We start from the raw sequence: 21,202 nt of genomic DNA, 5'->3' as shown, positions 1-21,202 counted from the left end.
AAAACTTTTTGAAGTCGTAGAGTACTTTGTGGTTTGACTCCAGAGGCTCCACCGCCACACCTATTTCTGCATAATAACAGCAGTATTAAGCGCTGCTGTGTTCTGGTTTGAAGGGTGTGGTAGGCGAGCATTCTTATCCGAGGCGTTCTCACATAGCCCTCAGGGGTAGCGGGGCATCTACAGCACACCTCAGGTAGGAACATCTAATCTTATCTGGGGTTGAATACAGATGTCCATGGGCGGCAGTAGCCACTTACTATCAGCTGGACTACTTTTAAATTATAAAAAAATACCCAAACAATAAAATCTTTTTTATTTTTTGTTACTTACTCGTATCTTGAACAGTACTCGAAAACCTTAAAAAATTACGGAATTACAGACAACGTAAAAACATTATATAAATGATGTAATTTTATACACGAGTTCCTTGTATCCTATTCTGGATAACGTAATATTTTTATTACCTGTATTAATCGATTGTATGTATGATTGTATCGATGGATTGTAATTTGTAACACTTCCAGAGTACTGTAACTGTCTATGATAATAAAGCTCATATGAGCTATGATTAACGATCATACATAAACATCGTTTAATGTGATAAATAGGAAATTAAAGCCGTTGTTTAATTATTTTCCTTATTACTTGAATATTAATTGACCATTAAATATAAACTGAGATTGAAGTATCAAAGTTAATCGATCGCTGTACGTATCGTAAAGGTAAATCCCGGTAGCAAAATGCATTGTTCGAAGTGCTATGATACACTCGCTATAAACAATCTTATTCGATACGATGTATGACTTTAGTGCGGCTTGCGGCTGCGACTTGCGGCTCGACTTGCGGCTGTACATAGTCCTCAGTGGAAAGTGGATACGTATTTTTTATATGATATAATTATAGTTTAAAAACTAAAAACCCCGCTAAAATCGCACAAAGAAATAATTAATCCTAACGATCCTGATGAGAGGAATGAGATTAAATTACTAAAATTGTACATTGTCATCGGTTCTTCATAAGTGTTCAAAATTTTAAATTAATCGAACTGTTAAAAGTGGGTTAAAGTCGAGTTGAAAGATTCCGTTACATACATACATACAGGTCAAGCTAATAAAAGCGTGGTAATAAGACTTGCAGACGAGCATGCAGTCCACCGTGATTGTAAGCTACTGCCGCTTATGGACATCTGTAATCAACCTCAGATAGAATTAGATATTCCTAACTGAGGTCGGTCACAGATGCGCCACTAACCCTGAGGAATAAGCTGCAACGCCTCGGATAAGTGTGTCTCCCGTATCAACCTTCGAACCAGAACATAGCAGCGTCACTGCTGTTATATGGTAGAAATAGGTGTGGCGGTAGTGCCGGAGTCAAGCCACAAAATTATTCTACGACCTTTAAAAAGTGTAACAAAAATTAAATAAAATCTTATGAAATTATTTTCCGTGTTTACATAGTGCAATAAATACTACCACCAGAGGGTCCAACCACCTGTAATCTTTTGTGTGACTGGTAGAACCTCTGTTGCAGACTGGCCACTCAACCCTTCTTAGTCTGAGAGTTGACATTTGCCCAGTAGTGGGTCAGAAATAAGCTCACGATAATGACGTAGTCCATGCGAGTGGAGCCGCGGGCTCAGCTAGTCAATACACAAATTTGATTATCTTCATTGTTGTGAATGTTTGAGCAACATATTCGATTGTTCGTAATGGTCGTTGTAATCTGTTTGAGAGACAATGGCTGTTATGTGCTGCGTTTCGGTGCTTTTCATAAATAAATAATAAAATGATTATATGAACGAATCTCTGTGCAGATTCATTCTTAAGTATGATATGGTGGTACCTTTAGGGTATGAGAATGAATGAAATATTAACTTTGTATAACTGTTTTGTAGGAACTATGAAGGTTTATTTTAGAAGTTGATCGGTTTTATATTCTATGTATTTATTTGAGTATAAATGGATTTTTTAATGTTGAAATTAAATTAATTAATTACATTAACTTATTAATTATTTACATTAACTTATTTAAAAAAAATAAAAAAAAAATTAGTAAATTCAGTAATTGTCTTTCAAAATGAAGCTTTAGGCCGCCTCCTACCCTAACTGTAAGTCTTCTTTTAGTATCGTGGGTACTTTGAACATACAAGGTAGACAGCCGGGTACAATAATTCCTAGACCGTAGAGTACATATGTTAATTGCACATTCGGCCTTCTTGGCTTTCGATGAAGAAGTGAAGCGTTTTAAAATATTCCAACATGTAATCTAGCAAACAGCCTAATAACAATAATACCAATTAAGCATAAATGTGTGAACCATTTGAGTTAATGAAAAATACAAGCTATAAAATATGATGTTGATGATCGTACATACTTGTGATTTTTATTATATTATTTTACATTATATACATATTACAATTCTTTCAGCTATTTGATGGCTGTCGTGGTGTAATTACGCGGAATAATGCCGACATGCGCAGTTAAGTGATGCAAAAAAATATCGTTTCATTCGTAAATGATTTAAAAACTACATTTTTTTATTATTTATTTTTCAAACACGAAAATAGATGACAGTGACAATTTCAATTGTCAAAACTGGTTACATTTTCTTGTGAGGAGTGAGTAATCTTTACTAATCTATGGGTTTTATTATAATATCTACGTAGCAAACGACCATGCATTCAACCTGATGGTAAGTAGTCACAGGCGCCCGTGGATCTCTGTAATCAATCCCAGATAAGATTAGTTTCCTACCCGAGGTCGACCATAGCGGCGTTGTTACCCCTGAGGACTAAGTTGGAACGCCTCTGATAAGCATGGCTCCCTTAATACATCTCTCAAAGCGAAGTACAGGTTAAAATTGTTGTTATTAGCAGAAATACATAGAGAGTCGAACTATAGAGGGTCCTTCCACCTTCAAAACATCACAAGCTTTGATAGTAAATAATGGTATCTTAAAGGAAACGTCAACCTTAATTATATTTTCAATAACATAAAAGTATTAAATGCCATCATGGTCATCATCATAGTCATGTAGCTGAAACGCTAATCGGAGCGAATGACGTCATGCCTCAATACTCAATACGTATCACCGTATCGCTTGAGCTTTTCAATGCATTGTCGAGGCGTGACGTCATCAGCCTACTCTATGACACATGCGAGCGTTTTCGTGCATTCATCATAGGTAGAAAAAATGCAATTATTTGCATTGAAACGTAATTTATTGCCGAAATTATGTTATGTTATGTATGTATATAGAAGTGAATTTCAAAATCTGTCCATAAATTATTTGTAATACATCATTTTTTTTGTTACATTGATTTCAGAAATGTCAAAACAACATCTTTTTATTAATGTTTGACGTCATAAGACAGATAAAATCTATTGACTATCACGGCCGACACCGTTTTCATTGTTTCGAAAATATCGTTTGTTTGTTTTTTTATGAAATCGTTGAACGAACATAGGACCGATTTTAAAAAAGTGTCGACTAGCCCGTTTTACCTCGTATGTTCCAGGTGTGCTCGGAGAGCAGTGCGAGCGAGTCGTCTTTGGAGTCTTCGAGCGGGTACGGCAGTCAAGGTGCCTTCGCGGCGGAGGACCACGCCCATCAACACCAGATGCAACACGCCGATGGTATTCTATAACCTATCTCACTATTACGAACGTGTCGTTGTTAATAATCGATCTATCCTCAAATCGCCGGTGATGCTTCAAAGCCGGTATAGCATTGGCGACTCCTCTGGTGTTGCAAATGTCCACAGGCGACAGTGACTGCTTTTCGCCTTAATGTTAGGTATAAATATACAAAAAAGCTATCTTTAACCTTCTTTTGTTCACAAGGGAGAAACCTTCAAAAGCATATAATCGACGTTTTAGTATTGCTCCATACTTGAGATATTTCTTTGTCATTGTCAAACCTTTGGAATGCAAAAAAATGGATAAATTGGTTATTAATAATGGGCTCTAGACACTTAGTGACAAATATGTGTAGCTGAGATGTGTTCGTTGTTAGATGGATGCATGATAGCTTTTGTGCGTTTTGATTTGATTTTGTGGATTTATTTTTCAGTTGATTTCAGTTGGTTTTTATTTTGTTTTATTATTTCTATTTATTTTTTATCATGCAATGTTTTTGTTTGATCTGTTTTTTTATTTAATTTTCATTGTTTCACTTTACACATGTGGAGATCTTACTTCTTACTGAACTTACTTCGGTTCAGCAGTGAGATTATAATGGATTGATAATAAACTTACCATTAAATTACAAATTTCATAACACATTTTTTTTTGTATTTATTTGCTGTTTTTTATTTTAAAATTATATTGTCTGGGAGCAGTTGATTAACGCCCTTTATTAATATAATTTAATCCATTGTTGTCTACTTAACATTGGAATTTGACAATTTTCAGTACGCATAAATTGTCAAATTTCGATCCGTGGTAGGCAAAACATTTGACAGATTGTTTAATAATAATGAGCGTTAGTCGCTATTCGCATCACCTCTAATACCGAATTTATTGTATAGACGAGATATCATTTTTATTTCATTTTTTTTTATTTTATTGTCCACTAACACCGAATCTATTGTGTAGACGACATTTTTTTTTGTAATTTTTTTCTTTTTTTTTTTAATTTTTTCTTTCATTGTTTTTTTTTGTATTTTTGTGTTGCCGTTACTTTTTTTTATACTGTGAGCGCTTTGCATGCCCATCACACGTACAGTCGAGTCCGAGATCGTGACGTTGCGTCGCGGCGAGCGAGCCGTCGTTGCCGCGCGGGACAGCTTCTCGATATCCCTCGGCAGCCTCGAGGAGGCTGTGAGGTCCCTGGATGAGGCGACAGAGACTCCCGCGTTCGCGACTGTCGGCAAGAAGCCCGCGGTGCCGAAACGTAGGCCCGTTTCCATGTCAGGTGAGTTTATCCCCCGGAAATTTATAGGTATTCCTAGGGAAGCTACAGGAGCGTGACCATGACAGGTGATTTGAAGCGAGTTGGACAGGTTTTTGATACACTTCGGCAGTCTAGAGGAAGGCGAACTTCGTGGAACTTCGTATCCCTCGGGAGTCTGGAAGAGGATGTGTAGAATGTGGACACCTTTGTAAGACACGTGAGACTTCTGCATTCGCGACTGTCGGGAAGAAGCCAGCGGTGCCGAAACGTAGGCCCGTTTCTATGTCAGGTGAGTTTCAAGGATTTCTTGGTATCCCTCGGGAACCCTAGAGTGGTGTCCAGTGCTAGCCAGATCCCAGGGATTCTACAGAATGTCCACGATACCTTCTGGATATCCCTCGAGAGCCTCGAGGCAGTGAGGTCCCTGGATGAGGCTACAGAGACTCCGGCGTTCGCGACTGTGGGCAAGAAGCCCGCGGTGCCGAAACGTAGGTGGGGGGAGTTGGAGAAGATACTCCTATAGGTACATCCATAGGAGAGGATCCAGGTTGTAAGCAGAGTATCCCACTCACTGCGGGGAACTCACTTTCCAGGATGTGGGCAGCTTGATAAATGGTACCGACTGTCACGAATGGTACGACTAGTGGGTCAAAACGATCGAAATTGAGTGAGCGGTGAGCTATAGATAAATTAATTTTGGTTTCTAATACATAATAATTTTGTGCACTGCTGAATAATAAAACACGCAATTCTTCTGCATGGTAGACATTGATATTTAGTTTTGTTTTATCGACGATTAAAGTGTGAATAGCGATATCGGTTGATAGTCTAAAAAATCTCCGTCTTGAATGAATTAATAAAATGTAAATGTTCGTATTTTACTAATAGTTAATTTAATTTTAAATTGTTTTTTAATTCGTATAAGAGAAATACGTCACAGACTCCGTGGTAATGTAACAAATTTAGCTGTAGTATGACCTCCAATCTGTAACACAGTCTACTCGAGTTTGATTCGGATTTTAACGTTATGTACGAACCAACCTCAAGTAGCAGTCCACGTGATGATAAGCGCATAATGCCATACATGGACATCTGTAATCAACCCCAGATAGGATTAGATATTCCTACCTGAGGTCGGTCACAGATGCGCTGCTACTCGAGGACTAAGCTGGATCGCCTCGGAAAAGTATGTCTCACTTACCACACCGTTAAACCAGAACACAGCAGCGCTTAACGCTGCTGTTATGAGGCAGAAATAGGCGGTGGTGCCGCCGGAGTCGAACCACAAAGGGTTCACCTTCAAAACTTACCATAAGGTGGACTGTACGCCCTTGTGATATTTCAATACTTTAAAAAAAACCTGCGCCATATGCTCAGTGGTAATATTATCCTTACAGCCACGGTTTGGTCCCGGCGTGGGTCCTCCAGTTCCCTGGGCAAGCCGCCGCCGCCCGTACGCAGATCGTCCTCTATATCGCGTCCGCACAGACCGCCTTACGTACAGGTATTTATTATATTTATTTTGGTTCATCATCTCCCAGAATGAGAAGGATTAGGCCATAGCCCACCGCGCTGGCCAAGTGCGTATTGGTAGACTTTACATACGTTTGAGATTTTTTTTTATAAATCTCTCAAGTACGCAAGTTCCTCACGATGTTTTCCTTCACCGTTTAGCAAGTGATAATTAATTTCTAATACGCAAATAACTTTGAAAAATCAGAGGTGCGCAATCTGGGATTTGAACCTCGGATCCCTCGATCGAGAGGCCGAGGCTATCACTGCTTTATATACATATTTTATTGATACTTTTAGTAAAATGTATACCTATTTATTATCTTTACCTTCATTCTCAGAACAACATGCAACAACAAGTGGGCACCGATACGGACAACTTGCCGCCGCCGCCCGCCTTCCTGTTGCAACCAGACGGTGATGCTAATACTGGTGAGATTTCTTCAATTTTTATTTTCTTTCATTTGTTATTCGTTTTTGTTCATATTCAATTATTTGCTTTTAAATATAATATACAATCTGCGTTAGTATATTTATTTTCTCATATTTTGCTTTAAAGAAGCATGCAAAATTTTAAGATTACTTCATCAAGATATTCCTAATTTTTCCTTATTGGGTCGGGTTTACATTTTTTTCTCACGTTTCGCTTCAACGAAGCATGCAAAAGTTTAATATTACATTACAATTACTTATTTTTCCCTAATCCGCTCATTCATTTGCTCAGTAATTCTTAACTCAATGACTTTAGTTACCATCATGAATTATGAGTTTGCTCCAACAACGTAAATCCTAATAGTAATGTTATAAGAACATAAAATATTTTTATGATACACATACATAGTAACACATAACTCACCATTCGTACTCTATTTCCCACCAACACTCGTATGGAGGGATCATATCATAACCCGAACTTTGAATATATGCAGTAAATTTTATAAAATATTTTAGAATGAATGAATCATTTTTTTTGTAATTTCTATTACTGATTTATAATTATCGATTGCACTGTATTAAAATACACAAAACTAAATAAATCTAATTAAACTATTGTTCTAATTTTTCTAGGTCATCCCGGTATAAACGTAGCGGAGACAGTGAAACAGCTGACCGAATTGAAACACATGCCGGCATCGCCCGGCCTCGTTCGCCGCACGCTCCAGAATCAAGCCCAGAATCAGAATCCAAACCAGAATCAGAATCAAAACCAGAATCAGAATCAGAATCAAGCGGCCGTAAACTACAACCAACAGAGCCCCACGGCTAACCAACCGGCTTTAAGTACGTTCCAACAGGCGAAGAGTAATTTCTCGTCCAACGCCAGTTTAAATAGCACCGGCAATTTGAACCCGATATACGGACAGACGGGTCATCGTATAATGGCGTATGTTGAGAATTCGATCTATGTGCGCAAGAATAGTTTGAATACGTCCAATTCGGATCTGTTTAGAGATGGGAATGCTGGTTAGTAGATTTTATTGAGTTATGTTATAAATGTACTATATGTTGCTAAGTTCATAGTAAAATATTCGAAAATAACTACCAGATACGAAGTTTTTGAACATTTATCATTAAAACTGACAAACTGACTAATATTTTTTGACAAACGAAAAAAAAATCTCTCTCCCCTTTTTGCTTTATTGTATAACAACCAAAGTCCTACGGTCGTTGTGTTGCTTATAGTCCACGCCAAACTGCTAGTCCGCTCTGAAGTTGTTGTGAGCAGGCGTAGTCATACAATTTGCTATGGCGACGCAATTCATTTCTATATTCAGAGCGGACTAGCAGTTTTAAGTGTCACAGACCTGTTACAGACCACATGGTGGTAAGGAGTAACTGTCGTCCATAGACTTAGAATACATAAGAGCTATGTACAAAGTAAAGAAACCTTCCTTTAAAATCTACAAAGGTTCTAATACCACATTCTAAAATTCGAGGATATCATAATATCGTAAATTTCAAAATATGATATAATTGTATGGTAACTTGAGATGTAATAGATGTAGCTTATTTAATGAACGTTTCAGGTAACATCTATGGTGAAACAAAGGGCTCTCCGCACGGTTCCAGCCCTTCAACCCCCAGCTATGCCGATAACAACTCCTTTAGTAGCTTCGGACCAAGGGTCTCTAACGAGTCGCATTATGGACAGACTGGTGAGTTATGTGTACTTTGAAGGAACCCTTTGTGGTTCGACTCCGGCGGCACCACCGTCACACCTGTTTCTGCCTTATAACAGCAGTGTTAGGCGCTGCTGTGTTCTGGTTTGAAGGGCGTGGTAAGGGGACATACTTTTCCGAGGTGTTCCAGCTTAGTTCTCAGGAGTAGCGGCGCATGTGTAGCAGATCGCAAGTAGTAATATCTAATCCTATTTGGGGTTGATTACAGATGTCCATGTGCGGCAGTAGCCACTCACCATCAGGTGGAAAGCATGTTCGTCTGGTACTCCTATATTATAAAAAAAGTATAAAATGTCACACAATTGTAAGTCCGGTGTCTACTTTTAAATAAATTTTATATGAAATAACGTTTTGCAATTTGCCCGTCAAGTTTTCAGTATAAAATAGGCATTATTTATATCCTTTCGTTTATTTTATGACTTATTTTCACGTCTTATTTTTTATTTTCAGGTTTGAAGTTACAACAGGAAAAGAAGTATGGCGGTTGTGGTATATACGCATCACCGGCACCGCTCGCGGGCAGAGCCCTAAGCCCCTTAGCCCTTCGTAGGGCTCCATCTCGCTCCCATAGTGCTGATAGACACCATCATGAACGTGAGTTGTGCTTTTTATCCTCATATCTCTGCTTAGTCCAGCAGCTTAGTACCGCAGCTTTTGCAGTCAGAAGAATTAGACAGTTAATGAACATCCCCACTGCCAGGCTTGTCTATTTCAGTTACTTTCACAGTATTATGTCTTATGGCATTTTACTGTGGGGTAGTGTTGCTGACATAGACACCATCTTCACTATTCACTATTACAAGGATCGAATTACGCTTAGTTGAATATTATAGGTAAAAAATAAATATGGTGATAGTGTCTCCGTATTGGAACCACAAGGAAATCTTCGAATTTATCGTCAACCTCAATAATTTCCTCACACTGTTTTCCTTCACCGTTAAAGCAAGTGATAATTGATATAACTTTGAAAAATCAGTACTCTTAGTATAAGTTTTTACAAAAATGACTGTTTCGGTATTTGTTAACGTATTTGCCCCCCATATATTTCCAATCAGTGCCTCTAGCGGATTGTATCTGAACTGATTGGAAAGAATGGGAAATACGTAAACAAATACAGTCATTTTTGTAAAAACGAAAAACTCATACTAAGTGTACAGAGATGAGAGTCTGGGATTTGAACCCCTCGATTGAGAGGCCGCTTTTCAACCACTACGCTATCACTGCGTTATCAAATTGATGTTGATGTTTATACATTTGTTTGGTTACAGAGGGCGGTCTGATCGCGAGCCTGAGCGCGAAGCTAGCGCCGCAGTTGTCGCCGCGCACCGCTCGTAGAGCGCTCTCTACTATCGCCGCCGCCGAGCCGCCGCACAAGGGGAAAGGTAATCTTATCTTATCTTTTATTAGGGTTCCGAAACCAAAAAAATCAAAATGGAACCCTATTAATAAGCCTCCGCTGTCCACCCGTCTGTCACAGGGCTCTTGAACCGTACAGATAAACATTTGATTTCTTTAATAGAGTATATATAACGGTGGCCGTGGCAACAAATACTAAATAAAAAAGTTGAAAATAAATAAGGGTTGCCATACAAAAAACTGCTATATTTCAACGTTTTCTGACTTTATCTATGGAAACATAATAGGATAGACATTACAAATTTTTACAATGCATTTACTTATATGTCTGTTGTATTAACAAATACTAAAAAATAAGAAGTAAAAGCAAAATTTTGTGGTATGGAACACTCTGGGAGCAAGTTCGACTTGCAATTGCCCAATTATTTATCTTTTCTTACCTTTCCTTGTCAATAATTATTGTTATTGTAATATTCATAAGTTCCTAAATGATAAATTTTACACTTTATCATATGAATGATAATAATATCATCAATCCATTATTGTGCTACTGCTGGGCACGGGTCTCCTCTCAGAATGAGAAAAATAAAGCCATAGTCCACCGCGCTGGACAAGTGCGTATGTAGACTTCATATATCTTTGAAAACTTTTTTAGATTTCTTAGGTATGCAGTTTTCCTCACGACGTGTTCTTTCACTGTTTAAACTAGTGATAATTTATTTCTAATGCGCACGTAACTTTGAAAAATAAGAGGTGCATTGGATTTGAACCTCGGACTCTTTGATCAAGAACCCGAGTTTCTTATCCACTAGACTATCACTGCATTTTTTAGATAATAAATTTGAAATAATTAAAGTAAATAAAATGTATCATCAAAAGTCACATTATACACTTGCAGGTGTACCGGCGGCCGTACAACCAGCTTTCCTAGACAAGTTGTCGGCCACTATACAGAACCAACGTCGTCAGTTAGGTTCCTCAAGGGCTAGTACCGTACGAGACCTTATCAATGCACACGCTCAGGTGAGTTGAAAGTATTTTTTTAAAGTAGGAAGATCTAATGTGATATTCTGATATTATAGTCTTCAGGTTGCAAGTTTCGCCTTGATAATATATAAAGTATACAGGGTAGGGTATCTACCCTATACATCTGTATAAAAGGTTTAAGATAATTTTATTATATAAAATTAGCCATCATACTTTGTGGTATAAAAGTCTGTTCGGAGGCGTACCACACCACACTTCCCAGATTTTGATCATTATAAGCAACACTATCAGATAGTTGAATAATATAGAGGGTGTATTTTTTTCAAAATCAACTTGTTCGATTCCCGGGTAGGGAAAAAGTTATTTTAAAAAAGTAATGATGCAGTTTTAGTTTTTATCAAAATCGGCCTCGTAACTCCTTTCAGCTTTTTTCGCTAATGCTTATAGTTTCGGATTTGGCCCTGAAGGCCCATTTGCAAAATTCACCCTGTATACTACTACTATAATTATATATATTAATTTCGTAATAATATTAGACTAAATAATAACATTACATTCCACAGCCGGACCCTCGTGTGTGTCACACGTCGCTCATGGAGCAAATAAAACGCGGTGCGACACTACGACGCAACAAGCACTGCAACGACCGATCCGCACCCAAGATACGTTAACGTTAACAAAGATAACAACGTTAAAACGAAACAAACATAAAAAGCTCGAAACATAAACATGAATAAAATGTATAACGATTGATTGTAACGACCAATACGCACCCAAGATACGTTGACGTTAACAAAGATAACAACGTTAACACGCAACATAAACATAAAAAGTTCGAAACATAAAAACTACGAATCATAAATATCCACCAATTTGCGCTGAAGATGCGGTAACATTACCACCGATAACGATGTTAACACGAAACATAAACATAGAAAACTCGTATTCCGAGCGATTTGCGTTGATGGTGCGGTTACGTTAACATTAACGTCGATAACAACGTTAACACGACACATAAACATGAATAAATATAGGTATTGTATACCGATCGATTGTTGCGACCGATTTGCGCTGAAGATGCGGTAACATGAACATTAATACGGATAACAATGTTAACACGAAATGTAAACATAAAAAATGTATGGTAACATAAACAGATAATGATAACAACGTAAACACAAAACATAAATATAAAAAATTAAACATAGACATGAATAAAATGTATGGTAATATATACCGATCGATTGTAACGACCGAACCGCGCTAAGATAAACAAATAATGATAACAACATAAACACAACATAAACAAATAATGATAACAACATAAACACGAAACATAAAACGTAACAATCGGAAGAACGAACGAATGGTGAGTGTTAAGTGATTGTACATTGTAATTGATAGTGGTTCAAATTTCGACAAACCGGTTCAAACCTATCAATAACATCGGTTCAATATTTTCCAATATTAACATAATACATTTGACTATTATTCTGTAACAGGCGTGAATAAGTTAACAAGTCGAGTACACACATTTCATTGCAGCTATTTGTAATCTTTGATGAGAGAGTTCTTTAAAAATTTAAAATTTAAAATTTTTTTATTATCGTGTGTGCAACACGATAATAAAAAAAAAAACATCTATTTCTATTTGTAGCCGGGGAGAACGATTCATTTTGAAAAATAAAACAGCCACTTTATTTTGTCTATAAACTCGGATTCTCTTTATTCAAATCTGTTTGTCGGGCCATTACGAACGTACGAGCCGAGTCCGAGTCATTAAATGGTTGACAGAACTGTCAGCCGTTGAAGCCATTTAATGGCTTCCTTCAATTACAAGGCGGTGAGATATCTTTACTTATCTATGTTTATGACTTACTTCGCACGTTCATAATGGCCCGACTATAACTGATGACGCCCGGGGAGCGGCCGTGCTCCAACACTCTCAATTCGGAACTTGTATATATGCAAGATGTTTAGAAAACTTCGAAAGCGTGATTTAGAATACTCGTCATCTCTTGATGAGTAGCGGGAAGTCGCGACACCTGTATAAAAAATATAATTACAATATATGTCGTTCGTCACTCGATGTGTGTAATAAATGTTTTTTGTTATACTATCTACTCTTATAAACAGTTTAATTGAACCTACATAAAAAGTAAAGTTGATTTTGTATCTTTAGTACAATGAGATATACTGTTTCGCATTAACAATAGGTGACTTCTTTCTACTTTTTATAAATCGAAAATTAATATAAAATGTAGAAGGGAGTTAAATCATGTTCTTCAGGTAAATGTTTTCTTTGAATGAACTCTATTAAAAATTAATAATAGTAGTAATAGTTTGCTTTAATAGACTCCATAAAGCTACTTGAATGAGCATAGAGAAATGATTTGCTTTTTTTCTCTATGTCTAAATTATTATTACTTTTATATAGTCTGAAACATAGTAAAGCACTTGAATCTAGAAGCTTTGATATCCGCTGGTCCGGATTTGCAAAAAAAATGTATTTATTTAGAGTGTATCCGGCTCGAAGGACCAAAAATCGTATAAAAACATACTGTCCATACAAACTGTCCAAAAGTATTTTTTTTAAAGATTAATTTGTAGTAAAATTTCTTATCACTTATTTTCGGATGGTAAACTTTGTATGCTATATGTATATGTATGTATACGTTGCGATTTTGCGACGTAAACGCTGCGTTTTCGGATTGTAACCATCGTTGATTTGTAGTATGATTTGTGTATATTAAAGTAATGCAAGTAGATTAATGACTCGAGTATTAGAACAAAAGCAATCTTTACTAAGACAATACATTGTTTTATTGATAAGGTCGAATTTATTACGTGGGAAAGAAAAGAACACTATTATTTCTTATAGTAAGTACTAACATTATTTTAAAATGAGTCATAACTTGAGGAATTGAAATGAGACGCAGTAACTTTGAATTTTTGTATGAAAACTGATTATATTGACACTTATTCGTAGAGCAACGCCATCTAGCGTAGAGTGCTTTTGATTAACGATCGTTATTAATAATCTATCTATCTATCTATCTGATCTTTGTTTTCTACCACCGATCGAACCGTGACAATCATCTCTACAATTTTCTAATTTCGATCTTCGATCAAAATGGATAGATTGATTATTAATAACAGGTGTATGTCGTACGTATGATCAATATTAGATCGTTTTTGGAGATGCTTGCCGATGTCCAAGGTCAGTGACCACTATAACTTGAACTCTGCTCAGTATATTGTATGATATTATTACTACAGTTTTAACTATAACAGTATTAACGCGTCTATTCTTTTGTCCCACTGCTGGGCACGAGTTTCAGCCTACTAGTGGGGGAAATAACATATTCCTCTATACTAACCCAGGGTTGACCATAGTCATCTAGGTGACTTCGCCAGTGTGGGTTTGTGGTCGTTTAGAATAACAGGATTATATTCTAGATTCAAAATTTTACGAATATGATCTGCTTCAAATTTACAAAACCATGATGTTCTAAAGATATAAGAAATGATTATCTACTATTTTGTAAACTCCTTGTAAAGTTTCATGGTGGTGGACGTTGTTCTCTCGACGACGACGAGTGGTCACCATACTGGTACGCAGAGAGTTCCGGGTTCGATCCCCGGCCAGATAGACGGATAATGAATTTGGATATCTGTTCTAGGGTCTGGGTGTTTGTGTATTCGTCTATGTATGTGTCCGTGACATCTACGCTACAGGGAATCCTACTGAGGCAGCCCCACAGTAGGATAAGTGTAGAAAGAGTCTTCACGTTAATATTTATTCGTGATCCATCCGTTCATAGCACGGTCATAGTAACGTACGGTATAGTGGGCAGAAAGGGAACTTCAATATACAGGTGGATATTTTAATACGACAATAAATTTAGCCACATGAACCTATCCATCTCCTTAACCCTCAAACAAATTTTCAATCAAATATCTTTAGTACCTTACGCACAGGGTTTCATTTTGCATTATTCACATTTTCTATATTTTGCCTTATCGTAAAAACATTATAAATCGAGACGCAATAAAACTAGAATGTTGCAAATTTGTCAAATTAAGTAAATGCATATTGTATGTTGTTATTCCTAAGACACACGTAAGGATCACACTCCATAAAATATTTTATGTCATGACTCTGCGCTGTTGCCGCTCTTATCAAAAGTGAGTGTACAGATGTTTATAAATGGCGTTCTATTTCTTACCCCATCATTTATTATTAAGTTTGTTTGTTTTTTTAAAATTCGATGTTAAATGTTTTTTTAATTATTGTAATTATTCAAGGAAGGAGAAGGACTTGTGTTTTCATTTATTGTCGTATGAACTATCCATCCTGTGTAAATTTGACTATTATAACTTACCCATATTATGACTGACATATCTATAATGGAATAATCTAATGTTTTTTATGTAATATTTAAAGCAATCTTTGTGCTGTTATATCCGTGAAAACTGTTAGTAACGCTTTTAATAATGTTATAAAATATTGTATATTTATATTTAAATATCATATCATGTATTTGAAATACGATACAAGCTGGGGATGAACATGCAACATTGCCACTATGTACTATAGTTTTTGGACAAATGATCTTAGAACATATTTTGATAGTATATGTAAGTTCAGTTTTATTTATTTTTATGAGTTACGGTTTTTAAATTACATAAAAATAATATTTATTGCGATATTTAAAAAAAATACACGATTCTTTAAAAGTACATTTTTTTTAATTATTTTTATAAATATTCTTCCTTCGAAATTTATTTATTATACGTAATATATGTCCATATGATCGTTTTAATTGGTAGTGTAGTTTGAGGGTCTCCTGCTGTCATTTAAAATTAAAACTGGTTCTAACAACAAATGTCTTCATCAGTATGTAATGCATGTTTACTCCCACCCTGCATTTGTATTTCTCTTTAAAAAAAAATTTGTATCTTTTAAAAACTTGCAAAGTTTAACGTCTTACTAACTAAATGTACTGTCTATATACTATATCTTGAAATAAAAATGCTTTTCGTAAAATCTTACATCACATTTAACATCACTATGTAATTTATACAATTTTCTATACATATATAATATCCTAAATGTATAATTGTATGACTGTTTGTTAGTGGATTTTAATATTTTCAAATATATTGTATTGTAACACTGTGTTCTGTCTACGTATAATGACGTCACTTGTCACATCTCGTCCTTATAGATGGAAGTATAGTACGGTATGCTTAAATGTTAGATTCGTAAGTATGTTACATAAGTCTCGGTGTAAAATGTAATATTTCGTCGTAATAGTTCGTGTAAATGTAACGACTGCTGCATATATCTAAATGGTACGTGTAAATCTCTTCTTGTGGTTAATAAGTAAATGTTTATATGTCGAGATATATGTGTGGAACTGTGAATTATTATTGTGATTCGGTTTTGTATATTTTAAGTTTAAAAATGATTGCTAAAAACAAAAACAGATTTGTTCTTCATAATTATAACTGATGCTTCATCGGGGTTGGTTTGTCGTATGTCAACAGCGGCAAAAACAATTGATTCAGGTAAATTTACGTGCGATAAAAATAGCAATAAAAATAGCGTGCGATAAATCTGATAAATTAATTTATATTGCCAAAGTCGCGCGTCTATTTGATAATAGAACGATAATTTTGGCAAAGTTTCACATCTTCATTAATGAATTACTACAACTGCCAATATCTGTCAACGCGAACTTTTGAAAGTTGTAGTACTTTGGCAAAGTTTCACAGCGACTTTGGCAAAGTGTAATGAAAGTGGCAAAAGCGTAAAACTTTGCCGAATTAATTCTAAACGTAAGCCAATGTCACACGTCATAACTCTCTTAGTGAAGCATCTTGTTTGAAACGTACAGTATATAATTAAGTTTAAAACGCTTATTACACAACCCGATATGAAGGGCCCTGCATCCAGGGTGGGCGTGTACCCTAGTTAGGGAGCTAGGCAGATCGGGATGATCCGATCACCCTAAATAGGGACACTAACTCCCTAAGTCTTATTACACCACTCTTAGTTAGGGTTAGGGTCCCTCAAAATTGGGTGGTCTAATAAGGCCTTAAAGTGAGTTTTACAATATTTAGTTTAATAATTTCTACACGGAAAAACTTCCACATATCTTAAATGTCTGTAATTTCCTTTTTAAGGCGCTTAGAATACATAACACCACATGACACCGTGTAACATTTAGTGGAATATTTAAAACTATGTTTATATAATAGTTTAATAATATTTATATCGTATATAGTATCAACAGATTTATATGTGTCTAGTTTTTGTAGTTAGATAATGGGAGGCTAACTGTAGGTATTTATATTTTTTTTACGCAACGTAGACGTTCCTTATAGATACAATTAATTTAACGCCGGCTTGAGTTATTTTCAACGAGTAGTACTGATAGTAATGTTTATAAAAATAACTGTTAGAAAAAATGTTCACTACATATCTAATTATTTGTAAATCTTATAGAATTTCAATAGTCTACGGTGGTTATATTTCCCGTACGGGACTTCACGATATATATGTATAACAATAGGATGTCTGTTTGTCGTTTTCGATTCAAATCTGGTTTCGGTAGTCCGGTTTTGGATGTTAGGTTAAGATGTTTGCGCATGTAATTGATGATTGGTGAAATAAACGAATATTGTCCCCATTTTTGTTGTTTTATTCAGAATTCCTGGGTTTTATCATTTTTATACAAAAAAGTATATGGTAATTGAAGTATATGTGTTAGTAAAGATACCATCAAGAAATGGTGGCAGATATTTCCGGGTTTTGATAGTGGTGGCACCGTTGTCACATAAATTTTTGCCTTTTAACAGCGCTGATGTGGTTTGGTTTGAAGAGATCAGTAGCGAATTCCGTCGGTTAGTAATAATAAATTTTAATCGATTTTTTTCTAGAAAACATCGCAATTTGACAATTATTGCCTAAAAAATGTAAAGTTGGTAGGCAAAAAATCGATTAAAATTGATTTTTTATTACTAAAGGCTCATGATCCTCAGAGGTAGTAACGCATTTGTCAAACTCAGGTAGGACCCCTATGAAGGAGTCATATTATGTTTCAATTTTCACGTATATTATTATTACATTCCTGAAATCATTTAACAAAATAGTTTGTTACATGTTAAAATAAAAATCATTGATCACAGACCTGTATTTTTTATGATATAGGAGTAGCAGACGAGCATGCAGTCCACCTGATGGTAAGTGGCTACTGCCGCCCATGGACATCTGAACCCCAGATAGGATTAGATATTCCTACCTGAGGTCGGGCACAGATGCGCCGCTCCCCCTGAGGACTAAGCTGGAACGCCTCGAAAAAGTATATCTCCCTTACCACACCCTTCAAAACGGAACACAGCAGCGCCTAACACTGCTGTTATTAGGCAGAAGTAGGTGTGGCGGTGGTATCGCCGGAGTCAAACCACAAAGGGTTCTACCACCTTGATATGATTTGTACCCATTGATAATAAAATAAGACTAATCAACATATTTATCTAACATTCATTTATTCTAGATCAAAATTGTATAGAAACTAAAACAACAATGTTATCGTAAGATGATTAATCAGTCTTTTTGCGGATATATTTAGCAAATTTCGCTACCAACTTACAAAACTTGACTTAACTAATAACTTTAGTATCTTACACTTTGACTATAACTATACGATTATTCACAATGACTAGAAATGTATATTTGGCTACATTTGTTAACTGTATAAAGCGATCGAAATTGTTGTTCTAAAAGGAAATTTTCAAATTTATATCATCATTATTTATACACAAAATCAATCTGTATTTCTGTGTCTGCAAAATTCGAAGGATTAACTTTTATACAATCAAGATTCTATACATTTTTATGCTGAATTAAAATATTTCAAGAATGAGCTCGTTATAGGCCTATTATTAGGTAAAAGTAATTCAAAAATCTAAAATATAGTAGGAATATAAAATATAGTAATAATCTCGGATGATCTCGGATAGATTTTGAAATTTCCATTTAGAAAAAGTCTTGAATTAAGTCAAAAAATGGCAGTAGTATTTGTAAACAGATATCTACATCAGGATAAAATTGGTATTTCAAGTCTTGAAATATACAAGTATAGAGTCCATTATTATTGAACACCATTTTGGTAGCTTTAAAAATAATACTATAATATTTTTAGTATTTACAACAGTTTTGTTAAAGTTAATAAAATTACGGATATTTGTACCGAAACCTGCTTATTTATATATTCTATTCTATGATTAAGCATAATAAGGTAAGTCTGAACCATATTATATACATTCGCAGTTTATTTTCGCTGAAAATTTTGCAATAACATAAGAATTACATAGTAGATTATGTTTTAAAATATGATTATAACTACATTTTAAAGGGAATCTTAAAAGGCGTCTCATACACGCACCATTCAACATTCATACATTGTTTTTAAAACAACAGTATTATTGTTTGAGCTTATTTTGTATTATACTAATAATAAAATAAAATATAAAACGAATACATCAGTATACATTATTGAAATGTATGTATGTCAGTAAATGTACCTACTAAAATAATAGAACTTGAAATATAATAATGATAATTATCATTAAATATATTATATTAAGTATTAGATACATATATCTTAACATTTAAACTTAATTATATCAGAAATCAACAGTAATTTATACATCTTGAATGCAATATATTTCATGATATTTCTTATATTAAGTTAAAATTAATTATAACTATATTTTAAAAATAAAATATGAAATATTTTTTGAACCAAATACTTTTTGGGTATCCCACTAAAATATTTAACTTATTTTAAAACGGCTTCGTTATCTTGTTTATATTATCTGTATTTTGGGTACTGTGTTAACGTGTGGGTGTGTCTTAACGTGTTAACGTTAAGATACAGAATTCTAAGATTATTTTTATACGTTTCTCCATAAACGAAACATCTTGCAAAGCACTTATAGGTACGTACAAATATTTCTGTTAAGAAATACTTTGAATAAAATGTTTTTATTTCATGTCTAAATGGGTATAGAATTGGAAACTTACTAATCTGACTTTTATCGCACAATTATTGATTTTACCTTTTTGAAATAGTAAATATTGAAGTTTTAGATAACTTATTTCAGGCAAACTAAACATAGCTGAGTTAAGATTAACGAGATGGTCCACGGAATTTTATTCCTTGTTCCTTGCTACCTTGCCTTTGCTTAGTTACCTATGGTGCGGCGTTCTGCAACCTTCTGAAATGGAAAATGATATAAAATTACTAGCTGACCCGGCAAACGTTGTGTTGCCATATAAATAAAAAAATGTTAAGGGTGAACAACTCTTATCACTTAGGGGTATGAAAAATAGATAATAGCGGATTCTCAGACCTACTAAATATGCATATAAAATTTGGTGAAAATCGGTAAAGCCGTTTCGGAGGAGTACGGTAAGTAACATTGTGTCACGAGAATTTTATATATAAGATAAAAATAATCCATTATTTTACAATATTTATTATTCTTCGATTATTTTAATGTGATAAATGTTGTTTTAATCCCATGTCATAAAGTAAGATATTTAAGTTAAGATATTTAATTTGTAATACGCGTATTTCATAAGCTACTTCCAAAAATAAGACGCTTGGGATTCGAATCCAGGCCCTCCAATATGTAACATTTATACAACTTGGTTAACATTCCTTTTTTAATGTTACCAGGACTTTTCCTAATTATACTATTCTACGGGCAATGTCATTGAATAACTCAAACATTTTACATTTAGATACTAAACTATTTAAGTCTTACGTTGTGTTTAATATTAAATAATCCTTTCTAGTATTATAGCACTAAAAGTAATGTTGATAGATATATATTAATCTTACTTCTTGGAACACTCTTCAACGTTGATTTCGATATGCTGTCACTGTCTTCAGACTCTGAACACACTTGAAAACTGGTTTCTGAAAAAAATAGTAATATGATATGGTAAATATCATCATCACCTTTTATACCTATAAATTTATATCGGACTTATAAAATTCAAGCAAATTAATTTAGTTTCTAAAAAAAGTATTCAAATTACATATCATGATCGAACATCCTCCACATATAAAATATCTAAGATTTAAATAAAATTAATAAAATTTTAAACATTTATTTATTTTATTTTAAATTATTAATTGGGTTTCCGTTACAACAAAGATGGGCATGCTAACTTGTCCAATGGACATGCTAAT

At 34.8% G+C, this 21,202-nt stretch overlaps 2 protein-coding genes across 2 annotated transcripts in view; one reads left to right on the top strand and one right to left on the bottom strand.

Moving 5' to 3' along the window:
- Window positions 1-12,513, top strand: part of mim (missing-in-metastasis) — a 286,624-nt gene extending 274,111 nt beyond the window's left edge. The window contains exons 16-25 of the mRNA XM_073090292.1: window positions 3,518-3,635; window positions 4,726-4,914; window positions 6,291-6,397; window positions 6,747-6,837; window positions 7,474-7,869; window positions 8,433-8,561; window positions 9,036-9,179; window positions 9,854-9,967; window positions 10,840-10,964; window positions 11,492-12,513. Of these exons, the coding sequence (XP_072946393.1) occupies window positions 3,518-3,635; window positions 4,726-4,914; window positions 6,291-6,397; window positions 6,747-6,837; window positions 7,474-7,869; window positions 8,433-8,561; window positions 9,036-9,179; window positions 9,854-9,967; window positions 10,840-10,964; window positions 11,492-11,599 (1,521 nt within the window). The 3' untranslated portion in view covers window positions 11,600-12,513. The remainder of the gene's footprint in view (window positions 1-3,517; window positions 3,636-4,725; window positions 4,915-6,290; window positions 6,398-6,746; window positions 6,838-7,473; window positions 7,870-8,432; window positions 8,562-9,035; window positions 9,180-9,853; window positions 9,968-10,839; window positions 10,965-11,491) is intronic.
- Window positions 12,514-19,871: 7,358 nt separating this feature from the next.
- LOC140755199 (cell adhesion molecule Dscam2) overlaps window positions 19,872-21,202 on the bottom strand; it is a 208,590-nt gene continuing 207,259 nt past the window's right edge. The window contains exons 36-37 of the mRNA XM_073090415.1: window positions 20,849-20,926; window positions 19,872-20,219 (exon numbers count right to left, since the gene is read on the bottom strand). Of these exons, the coding sequence (XP_072946516.1) occupies window positions 20,191-20,219; window positions 20,849-20,926 (107 nt within the window). The 3' untranslated portion in view covers window positions 19,872-20,190. The remainder of the gene's footprint in view (window positions 20,220-20,848; window positions 20,927-21,202) is intronic.

This window comes from Epargyreus clarus, unplaced genomic scaffold (assembly GCF_041222505.1).
Source record: "Epargyreus clarus isolate Ecla_fem2 unplaced genomic scaffold, WU_Ecla_fem_2.2 ptg000032l, whole genome shotgun sequence".
NCBI lineage: Eukaryota > Metazoa > Arthropoda > Insecta > Lepidoptera > Hesperiidae > Epargyreus > Epargyreus clarus.
Note: the sequence above shows the minus strand (reverse complement) of the source record. Positions and strands in the feature narration are given on the sequence as shown.